This window comes from Schistocerca cancellata, chromosome 5 (genome assembly GCF_023864275.1).
Source record: "Schistocerca cancellata isolate TAMUIC-IGC-003103 chromosome 5, iqSchCanc2.1, whole genome shotgun sequence".
In the NCBI taxonomy this organism is placed as follows: domain Eukaryota; kingdom Metazoa; phylum Arthropoda; class Insecta; order Orthoptera; family Acrididae; genus Schistocerca; species Schistocerca cancellata.
Genome location: NC_064630.1, coordinates 192,486,735 through 192,511,738, shown reverse-complemented (window position 1 = coordinate 192,511,738; position 25,004 = coordinate 192,486,735). Strand labels below are relative to the sequence as shown.

Below are 25,004 nucleotides of genomic sequence, written 5' to 3'. Positions count from 1 at the left end.
ATTTACCCATGACAGAGCTTTGTCTTCAAGAAATCTTTTAAGTAATTTAATTTTTTGATTGACATTCATGCCTGTCACAAAGCAATATCTGCAGTAGTGCACAAAATCCGCTGGATGTTGTAATGAAACATATTACTTTTTTTCCCTCTCATTCAATTTCCTTTTATACATGTAGGATATTTATATAAAATAATAATAATTTTGTACCATAGATAACATTTGCATACACACAATACAAGTGGAGATATACTCTTCAATTGATTAATCTTCACCTGTTTGTTTCTGTGAGTGGTAGAGGACAACTGTATGATGAGTTCCACAGCTTTAATACTGTTAAAATATGTGTATCCAAACAGTACATTAAAGAAGTGTTGTAAAAAGTTGTTAGGAAAGCAAAGTTTATTCGTACATTCATGAAGACCGTACATGTCTGTTCATCAATTTGCCTGCGCTGAGAGTTCTGCATCAAAAGGATTGAAGCAAACAAGAAGAAATTGAGCGAGCAGAGGAGGTGTGAAACTGGAATCAGTATTGTCATACCACTCCCCATGCATAATGGTGATGATAAGAAAAAGAAGTACGTAAAGTTAAACGCTTAATAGATGTAGTGAATACTGAAGGTATGTTGATATTAATGCCACTTAAAGTTCAATCAGGATATGTGTACCTAACAAATGTCTTCAATTATTCTTTCTAAATTTCTTTGTAATTACTTAAGCAGCAATTTTTAATCAGTTTGTATTATATATTATATTTTATGCACGCCCTCCTTTCCTCCCAGACACTACACAACGGCAACTGTTCAAAGGATTGTGCCAAGCAGAATATGAACAGACGTTTCAATTGTTGAGATAAAATTTTTTTGTGATAAATGGTCCATTTTATCATTACAAGAAACTAATGAGGCCTTCGGTGCATTTGTTAAATGTCCATGAGATTGGGACTAATAAAAACTTGAAGGAGCAAATTAAAATTAAATTCTGCCTACATACGAGACATGCGCAGTGGTAAATGTAGGAAGAAACTAATGAGGCCTTTCATGCATTTTTTAAATGTCCATGAAATTGGGACTAATCAAAACTTGAAGGAGCAAATTAAAATTAAATTCTGCCTACATACGAGACATGCACATTGGTAAAGGTAGGAAGCTGCTACACTGTATGCTAATACGGCTATGCTTGGAGCCATCTCTCTTGCACTAAATAATCTCTTTTTCTTACAATTAATATCCTTTACAAAAAGTGTGTTTCTATAGGAAAGGCAAAAATTTCTGCAAAGTCAAGCGCAAAATAATTCATTTAAATTCTGTAAGACTGTACCAGAGAATAGTCAGGTTTATTAATGAATATGTGTATAGAACTGCTTTAATTGAAAAGTACCAATACAAACAAAATTTCGTTTTTGAAAATCTTATTTTTTTCGTAACTTTTTATTAAACACTGTTCACAATAGAGTCAAAGGAAATGGCCATTGTTGAAAACTCATTACAAAAGGTAGTATGCCAAGATGTCGGAAATGTGAGTTTGGGAACAGTTGAAATTAACATGCCAACTTGTGAACTGGCCAATGGCTACCAAAACAACCAGGTTGGTTTCACACAGTTAAAAAATGATGACATTGGTAATATAACTAATCATGTCATTTTTGTGATGCTTGATGAGACAATTTCTCAGGTCTCATTGGGGAACACTTTTTCAGATAGTGAAATTGAAGTGTGGAACAACAAAAATTCATTTGATTATTTGCTTACAATGTTGTGACCACAAGAACAAGAAACAGTTCACAAAGGCAACGTTAATACTAGTGCAATGCACACTTTGACACAGCTCATGAAACTAATAACACTACAGTTTGCACTGCAAATTCAGGCATTTAAGTATTTCAAAAATAGTATTAGTCAACAGTTCAGTGAGTTGTGCAAAACTATATGCACTGAATTATCTGATGAATTATGCGGTCAGTTCACAGAGCTTGATAAACAACTAAAACAAGAAATAATTATCAACATGACCTGAAGTATAAACACATGAGTGGAAAAAGTAACATCCATAGACTACCAAAAGAAACAACTTGCAGGTGAGTTACAAAACCTTATTGAAGCATATTCTCAAATTCAGAAGACACAATGTGAAGCGGATGTGTCAGTAAAAAATTTGATGACTGCAGTCAGTGAGCTGCAAGACATATGCAAAAACCTGCCTACAGAAATACACAAGTTGAGTCTAAAAGCAGATCAGTTAAGTTTAGAGTCATAATTTGCTAAAATACAGTGAGATAAGTTAAGTGCAGATGTAAAGGAAATAACTGAAAAAGCTGAAGCTGAGATGCTGGATAAGGGCAGCACCCTTGCTGAAAAGGTAGTGTCAGAATGCAAAATTTATATAGATACTGTAGAGGAAGCTCTAAAAGAGAAAGAAAGTCAACTTCTAGCTAAAATAGATTCAGAAAGAAGCAGAGGAAAGGTTATAAGGCAGTGATTCTAAAACTACTGACATTCCAAAATAACATATGACAGGACACAAATCTGTGCTTCTAGAAGTTAGATACCTTCACTGGTAACCCATAATGGGGTTAGCCCACCAAATGTAAATAGCAAAGGTTGCATAATGCAACAACACTTGCCAGCAGTTGCACTTGTCGAGCAGGTGCAGCTGCCTTGCTCTACGCCATGAGTGAGCATAAAAATGCCTGTTGCTAATAGTGCAGCATGTTTGTCAACATTACTTGCAGATGAGGTATTACTTAGGCACCAACAGTTTCCAATATTTACTTCTGAAGGGAAAAGAATATATCTTGTGGTCTTTATCAGAGCATTTCAAAATGTTTTACCTCATACCTTGTTAATACACACAGGCTGACGTTCCGCTATGGGCCGAGGACATGTCGGAATATTGCCACTATTATGAACAGTTTAAGAGAGCATTTCTGGAGTAGTGTTGGTCTGAGGCTGTACAAGAGAGGCTCAGACTTGAAGTATTCAACCCAGCTACGTTCAATAGCAAGTACGGAAGCTTAAGGGGCTATTTTGAAAAACATTTGAATAAAACCAGATACTGGACAAACCCAGTATCTCAAGCAGGTGTGCTGAAAATTTTAAAGAGCCATCTTCTTGCCCACATTAAGGAAAACCTCATTACCATCCTGGAAAATGACACCAAATACTTTCTATCTGTACTGGACTCAATAAATTTGATATGCGAAGAGAGACCACTACAACCCAAGCTTGTTCATATGCCAATAGTGACACAGAGAAAACAATGGATTTATAGCACAACATGGATGGCAACCTTACCCCACACAGACTTATGGCAATGGTAACTGTAATCAGAACAGCAATGGAGAAAGCCATAAATTCAAAGGTGGGTATAAAAAAAATGGGCAAAAATTTAGCAAAATAACTACAACGGGTGAGTAGTGTATAGCCAGCCTGTACAACATGTACAGACACAAGCTACCCTGCATTAATCGGCCAATCACTAGGCAAATGCAAATAATACCAGACAACCAAATAACTCACAGACGGCGGAATTTGGCCAGTAAAGTAACACACATATGCCAAATAATGTGCAGAAGCAAAGAGAATTTCAGTTGAGAGCCTCTCAGGATACTAATTGTCATAATCAAACACCAACAGTCCACATAGTGGAAGTTAAACCTAACCCAGAGATTGATGTAACTGTGACACTGGAAAACTTGAACTGGTCATGGTAGGTCAACATTCTGTGACCTTGGAGGGGAGTGGGGGCACGAGCTTGATCAACACTTGCTTTATCAGATACGATCAAGGTAGGTATACCCTCTAATTTGTATATATGTATAACAATATTAGATTTAGGACACTGGAAAATCACATTCCAGAATTTATGTTGTTAGTTGATAGGGAAAATCTTTTTTAGTGTTTCTTCTTATATGTCAAATGTGTAAATCATAAGGTGAGTCAACTGTCTAGATAAGATGAGAAAAAAAAAAAAAAATAAAAAAAAAACCTATGAGCTACAGCCTGCACTTTTAAAGCCTATTTCATAAAAAGGGACATAGAAAATCAAGTACTTTATTCTTTATTCTAATTCCTCGAACTACTTTTTCCTTAGTATGTACTAGTATCATTATTTATAGTAGTTTGTAGTCTGGAGGAACTCTGGGCAAATGGAAGTGTTCTTTTCGACACTTGTAAACTCACATAAAACATAATAAAGCTAGTGGTATATAGAATTCAAATTTACCAGAATGATTCCTATTACATGTGTGACTTCTGTCACAATACTGTCCTTTTCCCCTAGGATCAGTAACTATACTTTACATGTGCATTGACCCTATGAGTGCACTTCCTCCCTCCTTTCTGGTAGGTACACCCCTTCATAAAACATCCCTATTCATCAGGCCGCAGGTCATTCTATCTCTATGTAGGTACACCTGCCCTATATCCTTAGCAAATGCTCGGTTTGTCCCCCTTATCCCTTATAATTGGCCTCATGCTACATTGCCCTAGTATACATCTTTATGTAAACTATAATTAAATATTTTCTGGTAAAAATAAAACCTATTTTACACTTCACTCTCACTTCTTAGTACCTCCTCTAATACCCTGGAGTCCTCTTCCACTTCTGAACTTCTGTGCTATTAATAGACACTATGTTTACCAATACTTCAACTTTTAGTAGATTCTATGTCAACACATAATGATCAAGTCTCCCTACTCTATGACTCATAACCTCATCAGAGTATTTTCTACCATGATTTTTCTCAAATGGTTGTCACAATTAACGCCAGTCTTTCTTATCACTGTCTTATAATTATTCCACAAGCTCTCCTGCTCCTGTCTCTCTCAGTGCATGAGTTGATTGCTACCATTCTTTCTCTAAAAGGAATGGCAGTTCTTACATCCTTTTAATATGTAACTTCATTGTTTGTGTGTTCGTTTTTCTTTGTGTGGATGCAAGAGTGTTTTCCTCTAGTCTGATTCTTTGGTCTTCTTATCTGAAGATAAGCTGTAGGTTATTGGAAACCACAGAAACTAGGTAGGACTTCTGTGATAGAAGTAGTCGAATATGGTAAGAGGGAAAAATAGATAGGTCCTAAAATGATAAGTAGGATGGGAAAAAAGATAGATGTGGTTGCTAAGATTGAAGAAGAGAAAGAAGACAGGGAACCCTTCCCACTACCCTTCCCCAGGATCCCTACCTCATCAGTACTTGAGTGAGAAGCTGGAGGAGGTATGGTGTTACATTGTATCCTACAGAATGGACATTTCCACCTTCACCCTTGAAGTCTCCAAAGAAAATCTCAGCAACCCTATGGAAACAGTAAATGGTGAAGAATCAGGCACACTTTTTTGTGAGGGTTGTTTGAAAGGTGTGATGTGTCTTCTGTGTTAGCCATGATTTATCTGTTGGTATAAATCATGCTCTTATTTACACTACCCACCCCTTTCAAAATGGATACAAAACCTCCCATTTAGATCACATGTCATGAAACGTATAAAATATTCTATACAAAATAGAAAATTATACACTACAGTGTAACTGTTGATCAGTTTATCACATTATATTATATTTTACACAGACATAATATTCTTATTCCGTTTATTTCACTAGAGATCACTGTTTATCTATGATTCTCTTAAACCAGTCTTTATCTTATAGTCTTATCCAGTTTTCTAAGTACTAACATTATAGGATAGTTTAATATTTTAGACATATGATGACAGAATAGTTTAAGAAGTGAAGGGAATTCTGTGTAGGAAAGCTAGTGTGGAAGAAAACACCGAAAACAACTCGGAATCCAACACTCATCACTCCACCCTTTAACTCATAATGTTAACGGCCCTGTGGGATATACAACTTTATGTCCTTCATATTGTACTTTCCTTTTTCTGACCCAGTTGTAGGATCCACTAAAAATTATGTTTTGGGATGGATTATCATTTGTATTCAGTAAGGTCCTTCATATTTCTGAAAAAGCTCGTGTCTCTTTCTTCAGCGCAGAGCTCTGAAGACGCTGATTTACAAGGACTAGGTCATTAGCCTTGTACTGTGGTTCTACAGCTTTGTCATTATGCTTAATCACTCTTTGCTGTGCCTTTTCAACTAAATTTTTGGAAACTATTTCCTGATTAAGTGCGTAATCGACAATAGGTTGTTGAGGCCAATTAAACATTTAATAAGAGGCTTTCCTACAAAGGGTTTGTCTATTACTTCTAAAGGTGTTAATTCAGTTGATAAATGTGGTAATTCACTTAAAATAAGTTCAAAGTCTTTAATTTTTGTTTCCCATAAAGTATGTTTCTCATGGCAATAGGTGAGGCATAACTTCCCAATTTCTTTCATAACTCCTTTACATGGACTGGAGGATGGGTTATAGTTGGATATTAACACTTGGTGAATATCTCCCCCCACTAGAAATTCTTTAAATTCGTTACTCACAAACTGTGGTGCATTATCTCTGAGAAATTGTTTTGTTTTACCTACCTCCACAAAGTATTTCTGCAAACAGTGTATAACTGTTGCCTTATTTGCTTTTTTGATAGGGTATAGTTTAAAATACTTTGACCAGCACTCTATGATGACCAAAATATACGACACTCCTCCCTCTCCTTTCAGAACTGGTAAAAAAAATCGGCTGCTGTGAGATCGTCTAACGACTTAGGAATAATTGGGTACGTTTTTTACTTCACATGAGTGCTACTTTCTTTCACCTTCTGACAGATCTCACAGGTTCTGATTAAGCATGCTACTTTATGCCGTAGCTTCTTAAAATAATAGAACTTATTCATGTGAGCTATACGCTTTTTTATTTCGAACTTTCCATATCCCGTATGAACATACTACACAATTTTGTCTTCCATTAGCTTCAGAATACATATATGCCAACATTGCAATGTTATACTGTCTCTCCAAAACAAATTATGCCTTACAATTTTCCACTTCCCTGCTTGATTAGGAGGTAAGGAATTTCTGACACACATAGCAAACATTTCTGTAAAATAGGGATCATGATGGATGTTTTCTGTTATTCTTTGAGCCATCTCTTTTACCCTGGATTGCGGATATTCTACTGTCATAAAACTGATTGCAAAAATTATGCCAGGTCATTCCATACATTTTAACTCTTCCATGCCTACTGGTAACATAGACAAAGCATCTGGTACAATATTCTCAGAACCTTTTACATACTGTATCCTAATGTCATATTCCTGTAGGGACAACATCCATCACATTAATCTACTATGTTACAATTGACTACTCATTAAAAAAGACAGAGCTTGATAATCTGTATAGACATGGATTTCTTACCCCCATACTAATGTCTGGACATTTTGGATACTCCATACCGTTTCCAATAGTTCTTTTTCAGTAGCTGTGTAGTTTAATTCGTGTTTATTAAGACTACAGCTAACAATAGCTGTGTATCTGTGATTTACATTACCTAGACACCTCTCTCCTTGGAAAAGTTCTGCTGCGATACCATAATCAGATGCATCGGTTGAAATTTTAAATGGCTTGCCCATACTTGGATGATGTAATATGGATGATTCTACCAGTGCTCTTTTTACATTTTCAAATGCATCATTTGCCTTTGATCCCAAACCCACAGTATTCCCTTTCTTAATAAATGTAAAATTCTAGGGTCTTTCAGTTCTTGATCTTGTATATACCTTCTATAGTATCCAGCCATTCCTATAAATCCCTTCAACTGTCTTACATTTCTAGGGGGTGGACATTCCTTAATAGCTTTTATGTGCTCAGGATCTAATCCCCTGCACCCCTACAATATGCCCTAAAATCTTAAGCTCTTTTCGCACAAAGTGTGATTTAGATAATTTCACTGTAACACCTTTTTCTTTGAATTTTTTCAGGGTCTTGCTCAAGGTTGGATAATGTTCTTCTCAGGTAGCTGAGATTATGAGGATATCATCTACATATATTATTAAATCCTTCCTTAAATCCTTCAATACATATCTTCCTAATGCTTCATCCATAGCATACATAAATACAGATACTGAGATATTTAGTCCAAATGGTAACCCACTGAAATGATATGATTTACTATCAAACAGGAGCGGTATACTTCTTTGATACAGGATGTAGCCTAATTTGCCAATATACCTCCATGAGGTCCATCACACTAAAAAAAAAGCTTACTTTCTCAAATTTGGATAGCAATTCATCAAAGTTTATTGGTCTGTCTCATTCTGTCTCTATATGCTTTTTCAATGTATGTGCTTCTAGCACTAACCACACACCACCTGTAACCTTTTTTACCACTACTAAAGAGTTATTCATGATGCTAGAACTACATTCTATTATGTTGATGTCAATCATTTTTCAATTTCCTGATCCCATGCCTTCACATAAATGGCTAAATTCCTTACTTTGTTCATCTACTTTAACACTTAACAAACCCTAAGTTTCATTCTGAACATACAATTTATTATTTAATTGAGTATTCATTGAAGCTAATTGAAGACTTTGAGCATTTTAAGTTTTACTTTGATCATCCAGTCCTTAACTGTAAACTCTTGGCTTCTATTAGTTTCAATTATTGTTTCACAAATGCATCCAGAAATAAACATAATAAACAAAACTAGATTGCATAATTAATAATAGAAATTTTAGGTGCGCCAAATAATTAGTAATTTCAAATCTTTCTAAGAAAAAAAATTGAACTGTACATTCAGAGCACTTATCAGTTGTAACATTGAAAATAAAGTAATTCCTTTTCATAAATTTTCGCTTGAAATATAACATGTTGTGTATAAAATTATATGATATTTTTTCAGAAAAGCAGCTGAGATAATTCTGACCTCTCCAAAATTTGAAAAATATTACTAGTGTTGAAACTACTGTTGAGGAAAACTATTGCTAGAGGAGGATGTTCCTTTACAGAGTGTCTTTCTTATCTTGTATTTACAAAACAATACAAATCATTATGAAAACTAAACTAATAAAATACTTAAATAAATACAACCTTCACTGTAATGAATGATTCAGTTTCTGGTCCACATGAGGTACACAGTCAGCTGTATTACAGCAGTTTACTAAAGTTGTACTCAAAGCAATAGGAAAGGGCAAGAATGCAACAGGCTTTTTTTTAGGATATTCAACACAGTTGAGCTTGAAATTTTTCAACACAAATTAGAACTATTAGGAATAAGGAGTATGGCACATAAATGGTTTAAGTTATACTTGGAAAACTGGGTACAAAGATTTGAAATCTCATAAATTTCTAAAAGACTAGCATTGCAACACTTATCAGGTCTGAAACAGGTAAAAAACACTACTTGCTGATGACAGCACCAAGATGATTATAAAGAAAAATTCAACTCAGCTAACAGAAAAATCCAATGAAACTCTCAGAGATGTCCACAGCTGGTCATTAAAGAAAATAATAACTTTAAATGTGTAAAAGGCAAACATCATAAACTTCCAACTAAATAACAATCCAGTGATACTCCATTGAACATAAACAATGATGCAGTAGGTTGTGTAGCTGTTATCAAACTCTTTGGAATGTGTGTAGATTGTCAATTGAAATGGACAGAATATGTGAGAATTTTGGCAAAAAGGCTATTCTCAGCATGTTATGCACTGTGAATCCTTGTACTGCTGTGCAGTATTTCATTCCTCAATGTAACCTACGCTGGATATGTGCATTCAGTCTACAGTTATGAGATAATGTTTTGGGGGATAAGTGCTGGGAACATTCAGACTACTTTCAAGACACAGAAAAGAGCTATACAAATAGTAACAGATAGTAGTGACATGTACACTGTAAGGGAGTATTATTAAGCCTAGAAATTCTGACAGTTCTGTGCGAATAAATCTCTCACAACATAATGTATATAAGAACAAAACTTAGTATCTACACCACAAACAGAACAATGCAGGACCATGGAACCACACCCAGACAGTGTTTGCGTCTAAATAGAAGAAACAAATCAAAAACTTGGAATGGTGTACTATGTCATGGAATAAAATTGTTCAACAGATTTCCACAAGAAATAAAAGATGCAAATGATCACCATACCTATAGCCAAAGTCTAAAAAAATATTTATTAAATAATAGCTACTACACTGTAAATGAATATTTAAATTAAATATAGACTGTAACTTAATATTCATGAACACTGTACTATGCAGTAATTTTTGAATAGAATAGAATGAAATAGAATAGAAGTTTATTGCCTCACAACATACAATCACAAATCATTGACTTAATGTACAAGAGACTCATCACTACTTCTCTGACAGTATCTTAAATATAATATGGTGTACTGGATATGTAATTAATGTTGTTGTTGTGGTCTTCAGTCCTGGGACTGGTTTGATGCAGCTCTCCATGCTATTCTATCCTGTGCAAGCCTCTTCATCTCCCAGTACCTACTGCAACCTACATCCTTCTGAATCTGCTTAGTGTATTCATCTCTTGGTCTCTCTCTCCGATTTTCACTCTCCACGCTGCCTTACAGTACTAAATTGATGATCCCTTGATGCCTCAGAACATGTCCTACCAACTGATCCCTTCTTCTAGTCAAGTTGTGCCACAAACTCCTCTCTCCCCAATTCTATTCAATACGTCCTGTTTAGGTATATGATCTAACCATCTAATCTTCAGCATTCTTCTGTAGCACCACATTTCAAAAGTTTCTATTCTCTTTTTGTCCAAACTATTTATTGTCCATGTTTCACTTCCATTCATGGATTCACTCCATACAAATACTTTCAGAAACGACTTCCTGGCACTTAAATCTGTACTCGATGTTAACAAATTTCTCTTCTTTAGAAACACTTTCTATGCCATTGCCAGTCTATATTTTATATCCTCTCTACTTTGACCATCATCATTCTTAAACTGTAACAAACTTTCAAAAATTTACATTCATAAGCACTTGCTCTCTCCTGCTCAAATTTTCAAGTTGTCCTTCATGAATTCTTCTACTGAAGAGTAACATTTCTGCACCAGTTACTCATATAAGGGTATTTCAGTGTTTCTAAATCCAAACAGAGCAATTCTCTTCCTTTTACTTTGTTAGAAATTTTCATAGCCTCATACTGTGCAGTTTGAGCATAAAGGTTTAAACAGTGGGTGGGCAGATTAAAATTATGTTGATTTCTGGTGTTGTAATCATGTTGAAAATGATTTGCTACAAGTACATCAGGGTCAATGAGGCAATACTTAATATACTTAGATGATTTAGGAATGGATGACTTAATTTTCTTCACCCTCATTGTACATATTTCTAATGACTGTTTTATGAAGTTCTAATATTTGACACATTTGGTTTGAGTTACCACAAAATACAGCTCTGTACCTTAGTACTGATTCAAAGCTACTGACCTATACTACTTTTGTTACATTAATACTGGTGGCATTGTACAACACCCGTGCTTCAAATGCTAGGCTATTTAATTTACTTGCATATGTGAGCCCCATGACAGAATTTCATCTAGTTGCATTTCAAACAGCAGAGTTCCTGCAAATTTGCTTTTTTTTGTGACTGATTTGAATATCATTTAATTTTGCTTGTTTCATTTTAAACTGCATTAACTAATTCTTTCCCATTTTTAATTTTAACCTATGTAAATAAATCCAGGTATATAATTTTTCTGAAGTATTTAATAAGAAGAATTTGGTCTGTACTTTTACTTTCAATGATTACCAATGTGTTGTCTGCAAATAAAACTGAGTGACACTCAATGTTTCATGGTGTTAGAAAAGTAGCACTAAGTATAAGAGCTGTAAATACCAAAAGAGAAATGTTTATTTTAATAAGAAATATTGTACAAACATTTGATGACATCCACATGATGTATACTGTTCTACAGATGAATAAATAAATAAAGCCACACATCTGACTTCATCTGCCAGAGGCTGCAGTCATGTAGGTGTGAGTGATTTTGTGTGTGTGTGTGTGTGTGTGTGTGTGTGTGTGTGTGTGTGTGTGTGTGTGTGTGTGCATGGGCACATGCACTTGCATGGCAGTGTGTGTGTCTCAGTCATCTATTTTTGATGAAGCCTTGGCCAAGAGCTCATATTGTGACATTCTTTTTGTTGTGTCTATCTGTGACTATGTGGTAAGTAGCAAGTATCCTTCTCATAATATTGTTGTAAGTAAATAAATCAGTTAGTGGTATCAGAAGTACCTTCCACCATGCACTCTAAGGTAGCAAACACAGAATGATTAGATGTAGATTGCTTCTATAGCCAGAAAGAGCTCTTTGAAAAATAATAATTAGGGATCAGAGAATGTAGCATCTACACTCCTGGAAATTGAAATAAGAACACCGTGAATTCATTGTCCCAGGTAGGGGAAACTTTATTGACACATTCCTGGGGTCAGATACATCACATGATCACACTGACAGAACCACAGGCACATAGACACAGGCAACAGAGCATGCACAATGTCGGCACTAGTACAGTGTATATCCACCTTTCGCAGCAATGCAGGCTGCTATTCTCCCATGGAGACGATCGTAGAGATGCTGGATGTAGTCCTGTGGAACGGCTTGCCATGCCATTTCCACCTGGCGCCTCAGTTGGACCAGCGTTCGTGCTGGACGTGCAGACCGCGTGAGACGACGCTTCATCCAGTCCCAAACATGCTCAATGGGGGACAGATCCGGATATCTTGCTGGCCAGGGTAGTTGACTTACACCTTCTAGAGCACGTTGGGTGGCATGGGATACATGCGGACGTGCATTGTCCTGTTGGAACAGCAAGTTCCCTTGCCGGTCTAGGAATGGTAGAACGATGGGTTTGATGACGGTTTGGATGTACCGTGCACTATTCAGTGTCCCCTCGACGATCACCAGTGGTGTACGGCCAGTGTAGGAGATCGCTCCCCACACCATGATGCCGGGTGTTGGCCCTGTGTGCCTCGGTCGTATGCAGTCCTGATTGTGGCGCTCACCTGCACGGCGCCAAACACGCATATGACCATCATTGGCACCAAGGCAGAAGCAACTCTCATCGCTGAAGACGACACGTCTCCATTCATCCCTCCATTCACGCCTGTCGCGACACCACTGGAGGCGGGCTGCACGATGTTGGGGCGTGAGCGGAAGACGGCCTAACGGTGTGCGGGACTGTAGCCCAGCTTCATGGAGACGGTTGTGAATGGTCCTCGCCGATACCCCAGGAGCAACAGTGTCCCTAATTTGCTGGGAAGTGGCGGTGCGGTCCCCTACGGCACTGCGTAGGTTCCTACGGTCTTGGCGTGCATCCGTGCGTCGCTGCAGTCCGGTCCCAGGTCAATGGGCACGTGCACCTTCCGCCGACCACTGGCGACAACATCGATGTACTGTGGAGACCTCACGCCCCACGTGTTGAGCAATTCGGCGGTACGTCCACCCGGCCTCCCGCATGCCCACTATATGCCCTCACTCAAAGTCCGTCAACTGCACATACGTTTCACGTCCACGCTGTCACGGCATGCTACCAGTGTTAAAGACTGCGATGGAGCTCCGTATGCCACGGCAAACTGGCTGACACTGACGGCAGCGGTGCACAAATGCTGCGCAGCTAGCGCCATTTGACGGCCAACACCGCGGTTCCTGGTGTGTCCGCTGTGCCGTGCGTGTGATCATTGCTTGTAGAGCCCTCTCGCAGTGTCCGGAGCAAGTATGGTGGGTCTGACACACCGGTGTCAATTTGTTCTTTTTTCCATTTTCAGGAATGTATTTTTGGCAAAATTCTCATCAATTTTTTGCATAATTCGCATCTATTTTTGTTGAAATTCGCATCCATTTTCTTTTTAAATGATTTGTTGAAGAAATTTAATCAGTTGTCACGCTACATGATTGAAGACAAACAAATTATTAGTTCTTTGAAATTGACTGTTAAAAAAAATTGCTGATTGGGAACTTTTTGACTGGAATGATTACTTTTCCAAAAACTTCAACACATTTTCTTCCAGAATGACCTTTATTTTCTTCATTTGTCTGTATTCAAGCTTTCAGAGATGATTGTTCTGCTGAGTTAAATGAATACGTCTTTGATATAAGATGTCTCTGAACATTATTTATTTTTTCCCGCACATTCTGAAGATCAAAAAATCTGCAGACTAATACTTTTGACCTTTCATGGGCATTCATAGATCCATGACCCACGCTTGACAACAATACGGGTAGAACTGACTAGGCACTGAGCATTGTACTAGAATTGAGGGTACAGCAATTCAATTTTAACATTAGGCAAAGAATAGAGGCGCCATCTAAAAATGTTACTGACTTTGTTTTCCAGTCACTATAGCACAGAGGGTGAGCACTGTAGGCTATTATCACAGATGACCATGTGTATAAACAGAAAAAAAGTTTGTCCGCCACAGGGGAAGGAGCAGATTGAAGAAACATACAGTGCCTCCATGTCAGTGGGCAGCAGCCAACAGGGAACTGACACACAGTCACAGAGATTGCTTTTCTCTTCTGGTGTTGTAAGGCTCATAATTGAAATCTATGATGGATCAGGATTAGTCACTTCACTTATTTCAAAATAAGAAAAGAAAACAATCAATGCTCAACACAAAGCACTTGGGGATGGCTTCCGTGCAATTGTTTGTTGAAGTCAGCAGTGTATGATTAACGATGTAGTTCAGCCCCAACCTCTAGCGGTATTCAATGCAACTTCAGTTCAAAAATATTCACCACATAGTTTGCCACATTAAAACTGTTTGCATTATACAATTTTTTGAGATTTAGGCAACAAACAAAGGGAGATATGTCTTTCTTACACTATAGTGCACGGTCCCATGGCTGAAGACTAAATCGCATTATGTAACATGTATCATAAACAGACCACTCAACCATCCACAACTGCATGGAATTAGATCATTGAGGACATTGTACATTTTTGTGTTCATACATTTTGTTTCACAAGTAGGTTCCTCTCATTATCTTTCCAAATTCGCCTTCACCAGATGATGCACAATGGCAGTAACTGACTACATTTTTGATAGTGTATGCATAAAATTGAGCTATATTGAACTATCTCTGAAAAATAGCTGATTTGGATACAATTTGCTGTGAAACAGTGTCTATTAAGTAATTTTGTATTTTTGCAATTTGAAGCAGAATTCACATCTATTTGTCATTTATCGCAAAATCTGAATCTTTCCAGTCATTAATAATAATCTATCAACACCTATAATAACAGTCACTATTGTGCATTGTGACCATAATAGCCTTATAACCAGTGAAGCAATTCTAATAACAATGTACCACTAATCTGTGTTGTAACCATAAGTAATTAATTATGTTTTATAATGGACCATAGTAGCATTGTAACCAGTGGAACAATTCTAATAACAATGTACCAATAATTTACATTGTTAACCATTGCTGACTTCAACAAACAATTGTAACCATAAGTAATTAATGATGTTTTATAATGATAGAAAAAGTATTGTGTCAAACACTATTCAGCATCTTAATGTGCATTCTCAGTACCCACAAGATATCATGAACAAACAAATAAACAAAAATAAATAAATAAATAAATATGGCACTCATAAATGTGTGTTTGTGTAACTGACAGAAGCCTGATAAATGTCATGTACCTTAGTGTTCTTATTAACATCAAAATCTTGTGGAGGTGGTATGATAGCATTAAACTGCTTCTGTTTATGTGAAATCATTACTTTTCTTGATGAGAAAAATGCTTTTTAAACAACATTGTGTTTCTCACACTAAATCAATTACTTAAAACTGAACTTTTCTGTAATACATGTTAGGCAAACAACCAAAATTTATTTATATGATTCCTCATACCTCAGGTCTCATTGGATCAGCAATGCCCACAATTGCAAGAAGTGTCAGATTTGAAAATATGGTTTCTTCCTTATCCCAGTCAGGCTGCTCTAAAATAAATGACTGATTGACCTTTGCATATTTTTGGACAAAATCACGGTATGCAATAGCAATTACTCGTAGACCTTCTTCTGTCATAGGATCTACTACTTCTAACATATATTTCTGTTTGGATTCACTGTTAAACTCAATCAATTTTCCACCATAGCCACAATAGAACTGGCACCTGAAGGTAAAGGTACACATATGATCAAATGTCATTACCTCTAGTATTCATACATCACACACAAAATAACCAATTGAATTTAAAATTTATAATGTACTGCACAAGGCTCTTAGAAGGTACCAAATATTGCTGAGGCTAAAGTAACATTATGCGGATGCTGATTATGAGCATGTACCCTACCAAAACACAAAACACTGTGGTGTTTCAGTACAGCAGTCTGACATTATCTTCCACTACCACCATTAATAATGACGATAAACAAACATATGTTCATTAGTGACTAGATCTTAATGGCTTCATCCTCATAGAAAAGGACATAAATCATGTGGGTTCCATACTTTTGCTTTCATTCATACATTAATTCAGACATCATATTCTCTAAATCCCATCCTGAATTAGAGCTTTTATGGATGTGAAACAGATCAATTAATACACTATAGATGAGATCAATGTATGCTACTTCTAGATGAGTATACAGACAACAAATTAGGTGTAGTGTGCATTTAACGATGCTGATAATTATAGGACTTAGTTCTAAAATTATTTAGAAATGTTTATGTACGTTAGTTACTTTAAAAAGCCAGTGTTCCTCCACTTTTACAATTCAGTTCTTCTACAGCTATATCTACTCTCTTTAAATCATCTTGAAGTGCATAGCACAGTATATGTCCCATTGTACCACTTATTAGGTATACAATGAAAGAAAATTTACTTCTTGTATTGTAGTACTGAACTTCACAGTTCAACCTAAAAACATTCTTGTTATTAACCACAAAATATTATGGAGTGCACGTATTGCCAGTGTAAGAATTCATATGTTGTTTATGAGACTTCTGTAAAATTTTCAATTACCAGTAGACATAATATTGTTACTGCACATTTCTGTACAGTAAATATATTTAGGGCCTTAGCTGTGTATCCATGGAAGTTTAAGTGAGAGTATTGAGTAAAATTACACGAAGTGTCCTGAAAAGCCCATCTGCTTGTCCACATAATGGGAGATACTTCAAGCAGAAAGCAGATGAATAAGAGCTTTCGAGTTGCAGTATTAATGTCCACTGCTACCTCATTCCTTCGTTCATTTATTCATCACAGTCCATAAATCCTATGTAGAAGGAGAACTTTCATGGATGTGGAATAAACTTAAGTACACAATAATAAAAGACAAGCAAATCATAGAAACTTAAAACATATACTGTATTATTAATATCCCCAAGTGTCAGCAAACAATCTTGACAAAACTTGGTGGGTGAGTAGAAGGGCCAAAATAGTGTACTACATGTTTGCTTGTGCTAAATTTTACTTGAGGACTTAAACACATGTCAAAAGGTTGGTTTTCTAGGTTTAGAGGGAACACCTTTAAAAGGATGATGCACAAAAAATATGTTTCTCATATTAAAAGAAAAAAATGGTTCAAATGGCTCTGAGCACTATGGGACTTAACTGCTGAGGTCATCAGCCCCTAGAACTTAGAACTACTTAAACCTAACAAACCTAAGGAAATCACACACATCCATGCCAGAGGCAGGATTCGAACCTGCGACCGTAGCGGTCGCACGGTTCCGGACAGATGCGCCTAGAACTGCTCGCCCACTCCGGCCGGCTCTCATATAAAAACTGATATCTAATGAATGTTCTTAAAAACTGTATAATCAACTTTTATAATATACTGTAATTTTGCAAAATACTGCACTACACTTAACTAATATCGAAATATGAAAAGTTTTGTTACAACATAAATGAAAGATAGTTTCAAGTCACATACATTCTTGTGTACCAAAGTTTGGTTTCTGAAATATCATTTTTGGAAAATGAGATGTACCCTATATGCTGTTGGAGTATTTTCAATGTACCTAATTAACATACCTAAACACTCATTACTATTCAAATTATTTTACTTTGCCTGAATTTGTTTTAAGTTTTTAACTGTTATTTTACATTTTACATTCATGTTTCTTTTCCTTTTTTACCATTTCACATACATGTATTTCATTAATTCAAAATAATAGTATCTCATTATTATGATTGAAAATAATTTCAATAATAATCATCTATATGGAAATGCTTCAAACATAATGTTTTTTAAACCATGCATGTAGAATGAATCAAATGTCTTCATGTAATATACACAATAGAGGAGATAATATAAAACAAAATGTAGCTGGATTTTGAATTGATTCTCTAAATATTTCAGTACATTGATAAGCCTTGGCAGAGAAAATTGGTAATGTAGAAATGACTGCAACTTGAGCATGTAGTTTCACAAGTGGAGATTGACATCATAATCATTCAACAGAACTATATCTGAAAGTCCTCTCACACAGTTTAATTGTAACAATGAGTTACTTATTTACTTACTATTTTCAATTAACAAAATACATGTATGTGAAATGGTAAAAAAATGTAAAATGTAAAATAACAATTTAGAACATAAAACAAATGTAAGTAAAATACATATTGCACTATTTTTCCCCCTGTGCAAACCAAGTGAGTTTTATCAAGCTCGTTTATTGACACGTGAGAATGTTCCCTTTTTAGTTATATTCATGCTTATGGCATTTAAACTTAATCAAGTAAATGACAGAAAAATCTACTACTTGGAAAAAAGCTGTTGCTTCATCAACCAACAGCAACTGCATTTCTCCAGTTGATAATTTAATATTTACTTGATCACATATTTATTTTTCAAAGCAAGTAATTATCTACATCTATAATACACAGTTCTGTCTACAGTATATTATTACCTGTTGTGCAGCTTTACAAAAAAATGCTGCCACTTGGCATGTAGCTAACAGAACTTTCAAATTCTTGGATCTAGACATTCAGATACTTGGTGGAAAGAGTGGCTAGCGAGATTTTTTTCTTTTTAATTTTTCTTTTGCACTTGGGATTCATTGTTACTTGGTTTATAGAGTACAAGCTCTTGTTGAATACCTCTACATTAGCACATTTATCTCCATGCTGAACATCTGACAAGGAGTAAAAGTTACTTGAAAAATAATTTAAACTCTTGTATTGTGATTCTGTAAATCACAGTTCAGCTGAAACTGATTTTCATTACTAATTACAAAAAACATTAAGGAGTAAATGGGTTGGGAGGTGAGTGGAAGAATTGCAAAATTCCTAAAATGCCTTTGCAAAATATTAGGGTATTTACTTTGCACAATATTTTTGTTGCTCACTTATGCTGAATAAACATTTTATTTATTTTAGGTGCACTGCCTAAGAATGTAATTTCAGGAGCCAACAGTGAATGAACTAATACAAAATAAGCCAACATGTTTGTCTATAACTCAATACAATGAGAGATGCCCCTAATGGCTTGAAACTCTGAACTAAGCTTTTAGGTAAGGTTATCTGTGTGTTGACTACATTGCAACTTGTTATCCTACTGGAGCCCAGTAATTTTACACTCCTTTTGCGTTTAGTGTATGACCACTAATGTCCATTTCTGGTGCTAACAGGGTATTGTTGGTATGAAAATGCATAATCAACTTCTACATCTATACACCACAAGCCATCTTGCAGTGTGTGAAAGAGAGTTTCCAGAACTCTCTTAATAAACAAATATTATCCAAAATCTTGCAATAGACTGATGTCAGAGATGTAGGCCTATAGTTTTCATTTCTGTTCAGTCACATTGTGACACAGCAGGTGGATTCTTCCCATCTGTTATCTTTTATCTACTCCCATAAATGACAATATTGTTTCATTAATTTTATCATATTTTCAGCAAATTTATCTGCTAGGATGTAATGCCTACATAAATATGTCTAGTTTCTATTTAGAACAAATTTCATTGGAATTTATGATTCATATTATTATTTTGGCTTTAGTGATTCAAATAGTGTGGTAAGTTTTCATAAGGATATTGTTAATTACAAGATTCTGCTATTTAAAATTAGCATTACAGTTCATTACATGTAAAGAGCTATGAACTAACATATATATTTGAGAAAGGTGTCCCACACAATTTGGAAGTTAAGCATTCCAACCTTCCAGTAATGTATTTTCATCATACCAGAAAGATGGACACTGGAGAGCAGCCTCAAATGAAACAGTCTACAAGGAAATAGAACTGGTAAAGAGTACAAACAGGAAGAAATGCATTTCATTTTTTGGACATCTAATCAGAACACCAGAGAACAGAATCATCAGGATAATAATAGAAAAATTGTGGAATAGTAAGTACAACATTAAGTGGATTACAGAAATCAAGGAAGATATGGATGAGCTACAGATTACGTGGGAAGACCTATGAAATAAAACTGACAAAAGCAGGAAACTCACAGACAAGCAAACCAGACTGCAAACAAGAATCAACAAACAGACAATAGGAAGGGTGATTTCTGATGAAGTAAGAAGGGTAAGATCCAAGAGAATGAAGAAGTACTGGGCTGACAGAAAATTGGAAAATTCTTTGTATAAAGTTGGCTAGAGTGGTCCAATGAAGGCCATAAAATATAAATAATAGTAATAAAATAAATAATAATGTATTTTCAATTACCTAAAACTAATTTTCTTCCTCAATAATTAAAACTGAAGTGCATAAAAAGCCTCATTTTTCATTGCTGATTTCATCAGAATTACTGTTAGATTCTGAACTTTGACTACATACTTTTGTTACTTCATTATGCTGTACAAAATGACAAACAACATTGATGGGTTAACTTGCTAATTAATGATTTCATCTAACTTGGTGTAATTTGCAATATGGCATTCACTCATATACATGAGGGCATTCAAACTCATTAAGGCAATAGCTCCACATGCTTTTCTAAATTTCTAACCAGCAACATTACATTTAAGTCAAAATCTCATTAGTTTTTTGAGACCATTAAAACCCGTAAAGTCAAGCCTAGTTGAATTTCAAATATTATGCTGTTTTCTAAATAACATGATAATGAATACCTGTCAAAGCAAAGAATTAAAATTTGTAAAATGGCCCTGATTCAAATGCTGACCCCATACTCAGTACGCTGACTTGCTAACCACCGCACCCACGTATCACTCTGTCTAACACAGCTGCACAGATTTCTGTAGTACTGTGGTAGGAGCAACAAACCTGAGTTTGGAATTCTGGCCTTGGTACAAATTTTAGTTTGTTGCTTTGGCCTGTATTCATTATCATAAACAAAGTTGAGATTTAATATGTCTCTAGAACATGTAACTTCATATCGTTAATTTCATAACTTCGTCCATACAAATAACACTAGAAATAGGTTATTCCGAAAATTAATGCCAATAACTCCTTCTCGGTTGTTGAGTAATTTTTTTCTGCCTTGTTTAGTTGTCTGGAAGCATATGCTATCAGGTGTTCCTGCCGATCTATTTCCTGAGATAATACAATGCCCAAAGCAAAATTGCTAGAGTCAGAAGATAATATAAACTGTTTACTAAAATCTGGAAAAGTCAAAACCAGACTAGATGTTAACAAGTTTTTTAACTTTTGAAAATTGTCTTTGCATTCTGCAGACCAATGAAATTTTGCTCTCTTCTTCAACAACTGCATGATGGGCCTTGCAATTTCTGCAAATTTTGGAATGTACCTCTTGCAAAAATTGGCGAGACCTAAATAAGACTGCAACTCTTTTAATTTTGTAGGTATTGGAAAATTCATTACTGCCTCTACAAGTTTTGGATCCATGCAGACACCCTCCTGTCCTGTAATATGACCTAAATAATGGACTTCTTGCAACAAAAAATGACATTTTTCCAGAAGAAGAGTTAACCGTGCTGCTTACAGACAGTCGAAAATTTCACGCAAACCGCGCACATGTTCTTGCACGTCCTTTGAGAAAACAATTATGTCATCCAAATATACCATACACTGATTAGGTTTCAGCCCTCATAACATGCTATCTAGCAACTGTTGGAAGGTTGCCAGAGCATTTTAGAGTCCAAAACGCATTTTCCAATACTGAAAATGACCTGTAGGTGTTGAAAATGCTGTCTTCAGTTGGTCTTCTGGAGCGACATCCAACTGATGGTACCCGCTTTGAAGATCCCCGGTTGTGAAGTACCAACACTGGCCCGAATTATCCAGAGTTTCAGTGATATTAGGCATTGGGTATGCATCTGATACAGTTTTTTGATTCAGGAAATGATAATCACAACAAAAGCAATATGCCTTGTCCCCATCAGCTGATCTTTTACCCACTATTACAACAGGAGTGCACCAGAGACTACTACTGGTTTCTATTATCCCATCCCAAAGCTGTTGATTAATAAATTCTTCCATGAGAGGCTGTAAACTTTTTGGAACATGATATGGGCATTTATACACCGGTGCTTCATTCCCAGTGGAGATGTAATGCTGAACTAATGGTGTGGTGGCTAGTGGACCATAAGAATTAAATTACTCTTTATATTCCGTCAAAAGGTTCTCCATGACTTCTCTGTCTTGCCCTTCTAAATGAGCTACTTTACTCCTCAGTGCAGACCAGCTGACAGACTCTCCTGTCATTGTGTAATCTGCTGCAAAATCCTTATCCAGTTCATCCCCCCCTATTATCTCCAGGTTTGCTATTATGTTCCCCATGATAACTGCACTTCTTCAAGGCCAAAATTATCAATACTGACAGGCACAACCTTTTTTACTTCTATCTCCCAGACGTAGGACATGCTATGGTGCATAAAACATTTCATTTTATCCAGCAGCTCATTCTCAGAGAAAGGTTCAATGACACACAATGAATTTACCAGCACGCTAGCTCCAACATCTGCCCAGATTATTTTCCCTGTACCCTTCGGTATAGTATCCCACAAGTTAACCCTAAGGGACCTTGTATGCAGTTTAGGTGGCCCACCTGACATCTGGGTGGTTCCTTGTGACAGTAATGGTTTTCCGGCCACAGAACCGAAGCAAAATTGTATTCTGCCAAGTTCTACTGTACGCCGTTCCAGGTTAACTTTTGCGTGATGTGCAGCCAGGAAATCCAATATGAGTATGACACCATAGCTGCTGCCAACAACTGGAAGAACTTCTTCCTTCACCTGGAAGTTCCTCATTTCCACTCGGAAGTTTAACACCTCTGATCCGAGTGACTTCACCTGTCCCCCACTCATGCCACTTAATGCCCAGCATGGTGGTTTTAATTGTACTTTACCAAGTACATTTCTACTCGCCACAGATACCTGAGACCCTGTATCTAATAAAAATTTGCACAGTCTGCCTCTCACCAAGCTGGTCAGAAAAAGTCTGACACTGATTCTTCACTAGCATTAATCTTACACACCACCCCCTGCCCCATTTAACTGAGGGGGGTGAGGCCCACCTTGGGGTTTCCTATCATGTTTCTGCCAGGACCCATTGCAATTACGCTCCCAACGACACCAACATCTACATTTCCTGCACTGCACTTTCTAGCAATCATGTCTAATGTGTCCCATCTGACCACATCTGAAACATTTTATTTCTTTATTAAACACTGCTTTCCTGTCCTGCGTCTTTGTTACTCCTTCAACTTCTTCTAATGCCACAGAGATTCCAACTGCCTCATTGAGAGTCTTAGGGAATTCCACCCAAATCTTGTGAGAGGTTTCAGGTTGTATTCCCTGCAAAAATGCATCTAGTGCCCTCTAATCAGCTTCCTGCAGAATGACTTCATTAACCCCATCTGAATCCATTAGCTCATACGTATTAACATTAATTTTTCGAATTCCATCTACAAAAGCTTCTATTGCTTTCCCATTCCTTTGATACATTCTATTGAATTGTTCCTGATAATATCTAGACATACTTTTCCTCTGATACCTTTCCAGCTACCCTTTTTTGAATACTTCAAATATCCGAGCATCCCTTAATTCTTCATGGCATGTAACGTATTCTCTGGCATCCCCAAATACTTTCAACTTAGCCACATGCAAAAGTGTTTCTGCACCCCAATTTCCCAGTTTATCAGCCATGCTAAGGTTCTCAAAAAAACCATAACATCCTTCCCAGCTTTTCCCGACGAAGGAGTGACCAAAGACGCAGCATTAGTGTCAAAAATTACTGCATTAACAGGAAACCGTTCCTTTCTCACTTCTTTAGACCGAGCAAACTCTATCTCTAAATCCAACACTCACTCATGTAGCTGCTGAATAGCCACCTCGGCTGACACAGACTGCTCCATCTCTACTAGCTATCGAACCAAGACTACAGTAAGCCTAGAAAGAAGAACAGGAAGGGAAGACAGACTGTGCTACAGGTTCAGACAAACCACCAAACGAAAAATTGGCACTTACTTGTCATGTTGCAACAGTTGCTGATCCATTGTTGCCCTTCTCAGGTGCCACATATCCTTGTCAATTACCAGCCACAATTTCCTCCAAATCCAGGGAGAAGATAACTACTATCACCAATTGTAAGAGGAGTGTGTGATGCGCAGGTTGCCCGACTGACACCACTTGTATTAGGATGACCGGAGCGGATGACATGGTCGGGGTAGTAGGGGGTAGCTGGGTAGTAGAGGGTGGCTGTTTTTATCAATCTTCCTCTTTATTGTTAGTTCTTCCAATACATTTTCTGGTAGCTCAGCCCCACCGCTCGTGTCGTGGTGGGGAACATGACACCATGCTCAATCAGCAGCTGCACAGGCGGTAGGAGGTTAGGAGCATGAGGCATGGCCTAGTGTGCCTCCTGCATACGCTGTGGCTCATGATGATGCCAGGAGTCACCGGTGCAGCAGCAAGCAATGCCCTCTGCCGGCCTGTCCTCGGGGACAGCGTCACTGATGGCGACGACGTAACAGCGACCGAATGCCCAATCGGCCGAACCAATGCCGACGCCCACCTCTGATGCCCTTAAATAGTGCAGACCACTGCTGAATCTGCCAGTTATGTGGCAGCGTGCTTATTAGAATGTTTTCGATGAATTGGCTAACGCAACCGCGCCACACGTGGCCCGCGCCTGCGTAATTCTGCTAATGCTGCATTCTGGCTGTTGATGGCTACTGCGCACATACACACATACCAATGCTTGTTGCAAA

The 25,004-nt window shown here is 36.9% G+C and overlaps 1 protein-coding gene across 1 annotated transcript in view; it reads right to left on the bottom strand.

Moving 5' to 3' along the window:
- The window catches only part of LOC126188432 (plasma membrane calcium-transporting ATPase 4-like), a 45,928-nt gene that overhangs the window by 4,533 nt on the left and 16,391 nt on the right, over window positions 1–25,004 (bottom strand). Inside the window, exon 4 of the mRNA XM_049930036.1 lies at window positions 15,768–16,032. Within this exon, the coding sequence (XP_049785993.1) occupies window positions 15,768–16,032 (265 nt within the window). The remainder of the gene's footprint in view (window positions 1–15,767; window positions 16,033–25,004) is intronic.